Source organism: Rhizopus microsporus, assembly GCF_002708625.1.
Source record: "Rhizopus microsporus ATCC 52813 unplaced genomic scaffold scaffold_7, whole genome shotgun sequence".
Lineage (NCBI taxonomy): Eukaryota > Fungi > Mucoromycota > Mucoromycetes > Mucorales > Rhizopodaceae > Rhizopus > Rhizopus microsporus.
The window spans coordinates 153,859-164,306 of record NW_019671922.1 but is presented as its reverse complement, the minus strand read 5'-3'; the positions used below and the strand labels follow the sequence as shown (position 1 = coordinate 164,306).

The window sequence follows — 10,448 nt, the reverse complement described above, 5'->3', positions numbered from 1 at the left end:
CTACTTTTATTTACCTTATTTGTCTTTTATTACTCAATTACTTATTTGATCTATTAAAGATCTGGTGGTCACTACAAAGCGAACCCTTAACGCCAAATTTATAAATATCAGTTTAACCAAGCACACGAACCTTACAATACACCAACATTATTTATATATATATATATTAAATAATAAGAAATTCTACACTGTTGTAACAATAGCGGAGTTGAAACAGATGAACTTCATGAGACAGACGAACTTCACGACTTGTATGAAGTTCAAACAAATGAATTTTAAATTATTTTAGTATAAATACATTCAATACTTTTAAATAAAATCATCTAGTTATCATCTAGTGATCATCTAGTTATTAGTTAGCTATCAGTTAGTTCTGTTCTCAGTATAACTCACTCACCTTTATATTCTTTTATTTAAAGACTTTTACTTTCTAATACATTTTGTATTTTAAAGTACTTTTTATTATTCTTTTATACTTTTACTTTTCTTTTAACACTCTCAACTACCGATACGCTTATCTTGAAGCCTTGTATCAGTAGGATTCACTTTTATCTTTACTTTTATTCTTATATAACGCAAGTTATTTCTTTTGATCTATTAAGATCTGGTGGTCACGCGACAGAAACTCTTATACAACTCAAATTATATTCAAGCCTTTACCCAAACCTAACCATTTTACACTGTATTTGAAATTCACAGTAACTTTGTCTTTGATTAAGAGTGAAGTTTAAGGATGAAAGCACCACATCCATAGATTTTGATTACCTCAATTTTCAAAAATCAATCCATTGTAAGGAAAAAGCTCAAACATCTTTTGTTACACGAATTACCGAAAATGGAAACACACCAAACAAACTTCAACTCAAATCGCCACATCAGAAACAGTATAAATAACTTCTGGTTATTCCCTTTGTTCACTTTTTTTATTTACCTTTTTATTTACTTTATTTTACTTTACTTTATTTTTTATCAATAAACTTTATTCTGTGCTCAAAGTAAACCTCTGATACTATCATCTCAAGTAAATACAAGTCCCTTGAAGCAATTAAAACTTCATTGTATCTCTACAAGTTTATCACAAGAAATTATTATCTTGCAATCTTATCTGATCTTACAAGAAGATCTGGTGGTCACATAACGACATATTATCAACATATTCAACAACATATATAATCAACAACCCTTTAAATTAACTAAATCAATCCAAACTATAAACCGGCCTATATACAAAACTAAAATTTACACTGGTACAACAGGTTTAATAACACTTGAAGTTACTGTTATGAAGAAGAATCAGAATGACGCTCCTAATTGCATCTTTCACAGACACTGTCTTATAAACAATACCTTTAAAAACCGTTTTTCAGCCATCTCCTTATTTTTCTTTAATACAAATAACCTAATGCTTTCGAATTAAGAATACCTTTTTCACTTTTTTCTTTATTCTTACTTTTCAATTCAGGCTCATGACCTTTGACCTTCTATAGTCAGAACTTGATGGTCACTAACGCGACATACTACAATCACTTATTGCTTTGCTTTATTCTTTTTTTAAATCTATCTTAAAAGCTTAAACTCACCAAGATCGTTAAGCTAAAACAAGCAATTACATTACCTGGCCTTTATTTTTTGTCTTTTTCTTTCACTTTTAATTAGGTTTAGAAGTTACTTAACGAACCAAATTGCTACTTTATTTATTACTTTTTTTGAATATTTCCCTTGTAGTAAGTGTCTTATGCTCTTTATGCCAAGCAAAGCAACAGCTTAAGGGCTACCTGAATCCAATTCAAGAGCTTTGTTTACATTTATCTTCTTTTTTTGTTGTATTGATTGTCCTTTTATTTTTCCTATTTTATTATGTTTCATATTAGCAACTCTTTCCGCTTTGCTTATTGCTCTTTCACTTTATTTTTAGTAATCTTGAAGTATTGACTATATAAGAAGGGCATTTACAATAGGTTTTTCAGGATTAGGGCTTACTTTCATTATTGTGAAAAAGCATTGTTGTTACAGTAATTGTTCTATTGCAGCTAACTGTCAGTACATTTATAAATAGCCTTTTGTTTTAAATCTTTTATTTTTTTAAAAGAGTAACTACATTACTTGCTACAAATGGAATCTTTCATATGGGACTAGATTATGAAGAGTTGAGCAACAATGTGCTTAAAAGAAGAAGAAGCATTATTAAAAGCGAAATTTATCAAATGTGTATACGATGAGCGTTTTACTGTATGAATCCTTAAAGTAATTTATAAAGCATAGATTCTAGAAACAAAATTAGAAAGCAAAGCACATAGAAAACACCTACTGTACTTTTAGAGCAGTCTTTCTACTCTATTTTGTTGAATGTGCTTTACTTCTCATGAAAGCCGCATATAAGTTTGTTTGCAACATATATTAGGTACGTCATTCTGATGCATTTACAAAATGACATTAAACACTTTCAACGTCTTTTTTTATGATAAAAGCAACAATGGCTAATGGCAATGTTTATTCATCGCAGAGTATTAACAGTGAAGGAGTTTATTATACAAAGGGCGGAATTATTAAAAATGAATTAACTATGATATGTGCATTTGAAATCAAGAGAATGGAAAGGAGAGGGAAAGAAAGAAATTATAGAGTTCATAAATCAAACATGTGAGAATGTTGTGAAGTAAATTACAGCTCCCCCTTTCTCATTGCTTGTGAAAAAGACAGGTGAGGGCTGTGGGGTATGTGATTAGAGCATAAGTAGGATGGTGTAATGGAAACAGAAACGAGCGGAAGAGACAGTATAATGGTCATTGTTATCTCACATAGTGGCCAATATTTGTTGTCGATTTTCAGCAGCAATGTTGGGGTTGACAGCAAATTTACAAAACCAAACTTGGTTGGATTTGTTTTTACATCTTTCAAGGTCTTCGCGGTTTCTATGAGGCTTGAGCTTGTTTTTGTTTAGAAACTTCAAAAGCCGTTTTATCCAAGGAATTTGCTTGCGGTCACTGTAGGATTCTTTATGAATAGGGCTTGTTGCTATGGAGCAGGTAGCTGAGAGAGATCGATAATTCGACGAGCTAGCATCGTCTTTTACTATTGAACTATGTCGTCTGATGCTACTACTACTGTATAAGTACGGTGCTGATGAAGGCTTTCTTGTGTGTGTGGAGGCAATACTACTGCTGAGGTGACAGCAATTCTTGAGGTTACTTCTCGATTGTGGACGGGATATGTTTCGAATGGTAGAGGGTATACTAGATGTTTCGGCTCGATAAGAAGAAGAGGATGAGCTTAGAGAATAACTATTTGCCAGGTTGTATTGAAGTCTTTCGGCCGTCGGGAGAAAGTGCGAGTCATTGTGATACGGAAAGGGCAGTAGCCGAGGTGATGCAAGAACAATGTCTGGATGGCTTGATGTTGGGGTTGACTGACATCTTTCGCGAACAGAGGAGGATATAGAAGCTTCTCGACAGTACCTTGACAGTATCTCATTTTGCGTTGATTTTGCTTCTTTGTTAAATTTTAAAAGATTTTCTTTTGTCAAAGGAGCACTGCTGTAATTGCTACTGGTGGTTCGTGAAGAGAATCTGTCATTATAAAAGTCATCTTCAAGATGTGCGATGCAGATAGATGAGTTATAATCCATGGGGTATATTGGTATTAATATGTATATTTGTCTGTATGGATAAGTGTATATAAATATTTATATCGATTATATACTCGAGCTATAATCGTTTGACGGAAAAGTAGAAAAAAAAGAAAAGAAGAAGGCATCCTGCGTATTTATAATTAATTTTAGGTTCAAGTATTCCTTAATCAAGCATTGTAGAATTAGGGGGAGGGGCTGATCTTTGGGTTACAAAATTGAAATGTGCACGACACACACACACATATAAAATTCTGGACATGGTCCCAGGAGGGAGGCGCTGAGTACATCGTATTTTCTATATAAAGCAGTTGTTGAAACCTTGATGAGCCCGGTATCTGATTGTAATACTCCGGCCAAAAGGATGGACAACTATACTACTGACGTGCTTTTGGTAAGGTAACAAACAAATATACTCCAATGTTCTTATTCCACAAACAGATATTGATGCATTCGCAGTAAAGCTGAATAAATATTTAATCATAAAAAAAAAATGGCTAATTTACAATAGAAAACTCCTCCCTTAGTACTTCCCCTCAAATCTTAACAGTTAAAGATAAAAGTATAGAGTGCACGTACACGTATAGCCTAGATCGTTGTTCTTTTTTCACTGCTTGTGCGATCTTGTCCTTTTCTCACAGAGCAGTCAGGAAATGCTGGTATTCATGACTCATGCCCTAAAGCTTCTGTACTTTTATTTTTAATGGATATCAGCGAATGCATTAAACAGTAAGCCCCCGCATACAATAAAAGTAGTGTCAAAAAGTGAGTGCCATTCGGAGTATTTGTTATTCTCCTTAGAATGAGTATACTCTTTGTCTCCACAAGTCGCTTTGGCCATAACTTTCTCGGTAGAACACGTTTTCTATCAAAATAATAAGGTCGGTACTACCTTAAATGTATAATCTTTTTTTCCTTTTTTTTTGTATAATTCCAAAGGAGTATTACACCCCCTTGAGAATAGTAAGATGAATAGATGAAAGAGTGAGGAAGGAGTAGAAAAGGGGGAAGGTAGTCTTCAGCATTGGCAAAATAGAAATGTTACACATATTTTCCGGTGAATCCATAAATGTTGGCTCCTATACTAACACCAAAGTTGACATAATGTTTGTTACTCAACAAACAAAAGATTGCTGTTATTTTACGCCCTAAAGCAAAGGCCTGGTTTAGTGATTATAGATAGCATTAATCTGTAGCACGATTATACTCTGCGAACAATGAACGGGCCCCGTAACAGGCGCGCGTGTGCCAAGAGCGGATGAGTAATTCTTGGGCAAAATTACCAAAAATATATGTAGCTTATGTTTGTGTCTTCAACTGCAGCCTCAATGTAAAAACTTTATTTCAGGTGGTGCATGAGACGGAGATATGTATATTTGGCATATGGAGTATCCAAAAAGTAAATGTTATAAGTATGCCATGAATGTACCAATGGCCGATCATTTTTACTCTATCTCTAAGATTTGGATCGGCCGCGTCATCACATTTACACCTAGTACAAGTCTGCATGATCAAAGTCTTATTCAATGACTTGTCCATTTCAGTAATGTTAGATAACTCTCTAGACCGCTGTTCTTCTTTACTCTTCTTTTCCGAAAAGGGAAGTTTGAGGTCACCTTTACCCCAACAGAGAATGACCTAGTCATGGTGAATAATGCTTTTTACCAGTTATTTCCAACCGATAAGAATATCATATCCTTCTAGAAGCTTTTATCATTACTGTCAATAATTGATTTAATTGGCAAACAAAACGGTATCTCGTTATGCAGAAGCACCTGGTATACAGCCTATATTTGTTGGGTGGCCCTTGTTTGTCGAGCTTTGCGTATTTGTGCCATATAGGGATGCTATCTTAAGAAGGCTTAGAATTTACACAAACATCGATCGCTGAGAATAGACACTTTCCATGCCTTTGTAAGCATTCTATGTGGGGCAGCTTATGGTAGTAATCTCTTGGCATTGTTACATACTTGTATAGCATTGGGTTTCTTCTTAGAATCTGTGCAATCTGGTAAATGTAAATCCAATTAATATTGAAATGAGCTCGTTGCTGCTAAGTCTGAGTATGCAATTATTGAATTTTGTGGTTGCTCGGCTAACAGTGTTTTAACTGCAAGTCATTTGACATTGATATATCTGGAATAAGAATGTTTATTACAGCTCTCCTTTTACATGAGTATTCGATGATTATAAAGTATAAAGGTGGCTATTTTGATACGCCTTTGACATTATGGGCTTATATAGTTTCTACTGTCAAGCAATCAATGAAGCAGATGAGTTGCTATATTATTTGCTGATAGAAGTACTATGCGTCTTTTGGATTCTCATTTCTAGACCTACAGACTTTTCTTTTACAAATAAGGTTCAAAAGATTAAGCATCTATGCATAACATTTCCGTGAATACAGGTGTTGAGGCTGTTTATGGTAATTCCTTCACAGAGTTTAACCTTGTGGATAAACACACTCCCGTAAGTAGTAATAGACAATGAGAAGATGTGACAAGGATGATCCAAAATATTCATGCAACATTTATTAAATTCTATTCTGTATCCATCAAATCATTGATTTTATCTGACTTCTCCTTGGTTGCTGGGATTACTGCTTTTGATTCTTCAGATAAAGGTTTTCGTACTCTTATTGTCTTTATACGGGACATACTATTTTTATCACCATCCCATTCTCTCAACAGCTCCAATGTCTTTCCGTTTGTCATATCAGGTAATTCTTTTATACATAAGTTATTCAGAATAATGAATTCTTTCTATAACTAACCTAATCCCGACACATATTCGTTTGCTTCTCTTTCTTTTAATGCTTCTAAAAAGTGCTGTCGTGGTGACTTTGGTTTCTTGTGCCCTCTTGCTCTTTCCTTTTCTAATGTATTGATTTCATCGTCATTACGAGCTAAATAGAGTTTTATCAGCTCATGCATATCTTTCATAGTTGCTGCCTTTTTTTCTTCATCAAATGCATATCTAAACCAGAGCCATCGATCCCCTTTTTGATATTAGTTTTTATATATACAGGTAATATTCAGTGACATACCAATTGGGTTTACTGACTTTTGCTGTTCTTTTCTAGCCATCTTTTCTTTACGCTGATATACTCTTGTTAACTGTTGAGCCTTTCTTGAATATGGATGAATGGCATCTCTGTTTTTAATTGTTCTTAACGTCAGTCTTTTATTTCCCTACAAATGTTGTTTAACGAAGAGTTTGTAAAGATCTATTTCTTTACCATTTATGCAATTTGAAGTGAAAAAAGGGAACCTTTTTTAAAGCACTCAGCCACATATATCAAGTAATACTTACAGTCACAACAGTTGAAAGACAGAATTACACACACACATACACACAAAAGTGGCAGGCGATGGTTTTCCGCACCATCTTTTTTTTTTCTCTTCTCTCTCTCTTTTTCTTTCTATTTAATAAAATGGGAATACTAGGCATATTGAATGGATTTGGATTTGGCCTTGGTCTATGGTGCCAATCTACACTTATAACTGGAGTGCAGTTTTTATCACTTTTTATTTGGCCTGTATCAAGACGTCTTTATTATAAATTCCAGGCACATATCATGCGGCAATGGGCGAATAACTTATTTCTGATGATGCGGTTATTTGCACCCGGAGACTTAATTATCACATTGGATGAAAGCTGTACTCGAGAGGGAAGTGAGCTTGATGAGGAAGATGACGATGAAGAGGAAAGGTTAGAAAGACTCTTGACTCGCAATAAACAAGGAGAGGTCATAGGCATCTCTTTTCCTGAGAAACTCATTATGATGGCTAATCATCAGGTAGACATAGCAATCTGCATATAAAAAAATCTATTGCTGAGCCATATTCTTTTTTTTCTCTATGCGTGTACATACAATAGATATTGGTCGACTGGATTTATATTTGGTTCTTGGCTTATCTATCCAAAGCTCATGGTTCATTAAAGATCATGCTTAAGCACAGTCTGAGTCTAATACCTATATACGGAACGTAAGTATGATGGTTATTCATCTTTACTCTATGTATCCAAAATGACACCTTTCTCTTTTTACTATTTAGGGTAAATATTTTTCCGACGCCGACACTTTCGACGACTTAACTATATCTATATTTTAGGGAATGAAGTTTTTTGAATTTATTTTTCTGAAAAGAAAGTTAGAATCTGACAAGGACACAGTCATAACTAACCTAGAAAGAGCAAGAAAGAGGAATAGGCCAATGTGGCTAGTGTTATTTCCGGAAGGAACAGGTATCTGGACGGCTGTTCAATATGAACAATGAAAAAGAGAAGACTTATTTCCTTATTTAGTTATCTCGGATGATACTCGTGCCAGATCAAAGGCGTACGCGCAGAAATTCAACATGGTAAGCAGAAGAAAAAGAAGAGTATTAGGCACAGACCGCGAGATATTTATTATTATTATTATTTTTCTTAAAAGGAAGATTATAAATTCACTTTGTTACCAAGGACAACTGGACTGTTGCTATGTAAAGACACATTAGGAGACAACGTCGAATGGTTGTATGATCTTACGATAGGATACCCAGGAATACCAGTGGGAGAGAATCCAGAAGATGCGTTAACCATGAAACATATATTCTGTGATCGAAAGGGTCCACATAAAATCCATATTCACATACGTCGATACCGCATTGATTCTTTACCATCAGACCCAGAGCGTTTCACACCGTGGCTGTTTGAACGATGGGCAGAGAAGGATAAGAGACTTGTATATTATAATGAAACAGGCAAATTTCCAGAAGAACCAGTTATTGAAGACGAAGACGAATTGTTGTATAGAAGAGATCGCACAGTGAAAGTGCCTCTCAAGTTACGACATACAATCAGAGAATGCTTTGGTTATTGGCTTTATTTTATATTCTATTTGCCTTTAGTCTTGGTTCTTGTCATTCTTATCAAGACAGCTTATGAATATGCTTATCAGCTCTTTGTATAATCACTATTTAGTACTAATAATAATAATAATAATAATAATAGTAACCATAACTAAAAGACTAATGAATAAAAAATAATTCATTATTCGCTTTATACTTATCGAGGCGTTAAGGAATGCACTGCTGTTATAGACAACGTATCAAATCCAGGGAGCACAGTTAGTCTTTTGAAAGGAGGAGTGCTTTCATTGTCATGTTTTGATTTGTAAACAAAGATGCCATATATATTTAATGCACTGTTCATATCGCGATTCCAAACCGTACCACGAGATTCACACTTGAGGACAGAGTGTACTCTTCGCTTTGATCCAGTAATTGGGATATTATTTAACTGTTTGGGTTTGCACTTGTTACAGATCTGACTTGTTAAGTACTCGTCAACCGAGACAAGTTCGGTCCCCCCCTGTTAGATTGTTTGTATTTTCGTTTGATTTCTTCTGTAATACGTCTAGTAGGTGCAGCTCATTTTCCTTTCATGCTTGAACAAAAAGAGCCATTTTCGAACGCAATGATCCGCTTCATTGAGAGGAAGAAGGGAGGTCAGCAGGAGGTAAAGGTACATGTTTGCTTTTGTTTGGGTTTTGATTTTTAGCGCCAACTGTGCTTGATATGCCATACTTTTTGCTGTTGTCAAAGAGTTTTTTTTTAACAATTTCTGGAGTTCCTTTTTGCTTGTTGATATACGTTTTGAACTTTAGCTTTTGAGACCTATACCATACGCAACGTTATTAAAATGTACACCATGTAAAAGAGCGACATATCATTTTTTCTGGACAATAGTAGTTATGGATTCTTTGATAGTTTTGTAGACGTGTAGAGGCAGCTAGTAAAAGTGAGGTCAAAGTTTTCAGTGTTTAAAGTAGGTAATTCACTAATATACTTAAATTCGTCTAAATGACACTCTTGGTGTTCTTTTCGTCTTTTTGGAGCAAGATTGTAACCACACAAATGATAGTATTCTTCCAAGTTTGTTGTTCGGATACGTTCATGTTTTGTAGAGTCAACTGCAGTAAAGATAGTTAATATACCAGGATCAGCAGCCCAAATTCTGCATGGTCAACTATATCAGCAAAATCCTTGGGCGTCTCTGGTTCTCTTCTAGGTTCATCATGGATTGCGACAGTTTTCTTAAATATAAAGGATACAGCATAACCATCAGTAATGATCACATTTCTACAATGATAACATTTGTTTAGCCCAAAAATAAAAGCCATGTAAGCATATACATGCAAACATCTTGGAACCTGAGGCCAAGCTTTCAAGTGTCTTGAAGCTTATTTTTGAAAAATCAAATGCATTAAAGTATGGTGCACGCCACATATAACCTGTTCAAAATCTCTGAAAATCTTTGAAAGTTGATAGCTGATCTTAAGGTCAACATTTTTAAAAGCTAACAACTATATTTCATAGAGAAAGTGCTAATAAATAAAGCGTATTGCTCAGTTTTTTAATAGCGGTGTACTAAGTTGAGCTATTATGGTTTCTGCTTAACGTATCAAACTTCAATTGCGACAACCATATGCGCCATATCATTGGATACAATGCACTATTATTACACAAATTTATCTCTTTTCTTCGTTGTTAACAGTTGAGTTAATATGACACTTTTCAAGAAAAATATTATTAGAAGGCGTTTGTTGAGACATGTGTTTATTAACGATTGAGTTGTTAAAAATATTGGTGATATTGACGGTTAATAAACCAAGTGAAGATATTCTCTCTGAGTAGTAAAAGCAAACATCAATGAACGTACTGTTGATCTAATAAATCATGAATAGATAAGACTATATTACAATAAGTACTGACAATAAATTGAAGCCTATGCTGAGCAAAATAACAGAGATATCATTGCTAAATTTTCGAATCTT

General features: G+C 34.4%; 4 protein-coding genes across 4 annotated transcripts; 1 reads left to right on the top strand and 3 right to left on the bottom strand.

Moving 5' to 3' along the window:
• Positions 1–2,498: 2,498 nt before the first annotated feature.
• RHIMIDRAFT_280706 (uncharacterized protein) lies at positions 2,499–3,774 on the bottom strand. Its single transcript, XM_023612938.1, has one exon. The coding sequence runs from the start codon at positions 3,623–3,625 to the stop codon at positions 2,795–2,797; it is 831 nt and encodes a 276-aa protein (XP_023466598.1). The 5' UTR covers positions 3,626–3,774; the 3' UTR covers positions 2,499–2,794.
• Positions 3,775–6,165: 2,391 nt separating this feature from the next.
• RHIMIDRAFT_250997 (uncharacterized protein) lies at positions 6,166–6,866 on the bottom strand (the record flags this gene model as incomplete). Its single annotated transcript, XM_023610781.1, has 4 exons — positions 6,166–6,350; positions 6,399–6,623; positions 6,672–6,816; positions 6,864–6,866. The coding sequence occupies 4 exons, from the start codon at positions 6,864–6,866 to the stop codon at positions 6,166–6,168; spliced, it is 558 nt and encodes a 185-aa protein (XP_023466597.1).
• A 369-nt stretch (positions 6,867–7,235) lies between these two features.
• Positions 7,236–8,582, top strand: RHIMIDRAFT_202117 (uncharacterized protein; the record flags this gene model as incomplete). Its single annotated transcript, XM_023606593.1, has 6 exons — positions 7,236–7,424; positions 7,505–7,614; position 7,684; positions 7,741–7,873; positions 7,934–7,989; positions 8,064–8,582. 6 exons carry the CDS (start codon positions 7,236–7,238, stop codon positions 8,580–8,582), a joined length of 1,008 nt encoding a protein of 335 aa, XP_023466596.1.
• An 853-nt stretch (positions 8,583–9,435) lies between these two features.
• On the bottom strand, positions 9,436–9,814 carry RHIMIDRAFT_280697 (uncharacterized protein). Its single transcript, XM_023612937.1, has 2 exons — positions 9,644–9,814; positions 9,436–9,459 (listed from the first exon to the last, which is right to left on the bottom strand). The coding sequence occupies exons 1-2, from the start codon at positions 9,792–9,794 to the stop codon at positions 9,452–9,454; spliced, it is 159 nt and encodes a 52-aa protein (XP_023466595.1). The 5' UTR covers positions 9,795–9,814; the 3' UTR covers positions 9,436–9,451.
• Positions 9,815–10,448: the final 634 nt, after the last annotated feature.

What these genes read in the sequence shown, in the direction of transcription:
- RHIMIDRAFT_280706 (XM_023612938.1), bottom strand. Translation starts at nt 3,625, where the DNA reads ATGGATTATAACTCATCTATCTGCATCGCACATCTTGAAGATGACTTT.
- RHIMIDRAFT_280697 (XM_023612937.1), bottom strand. Translation starts at nt 9,794, where the DNA reads ATGGCTTTTATTTTTGGGCTAAACAAATGTTATCATTGTAGAAATGTG.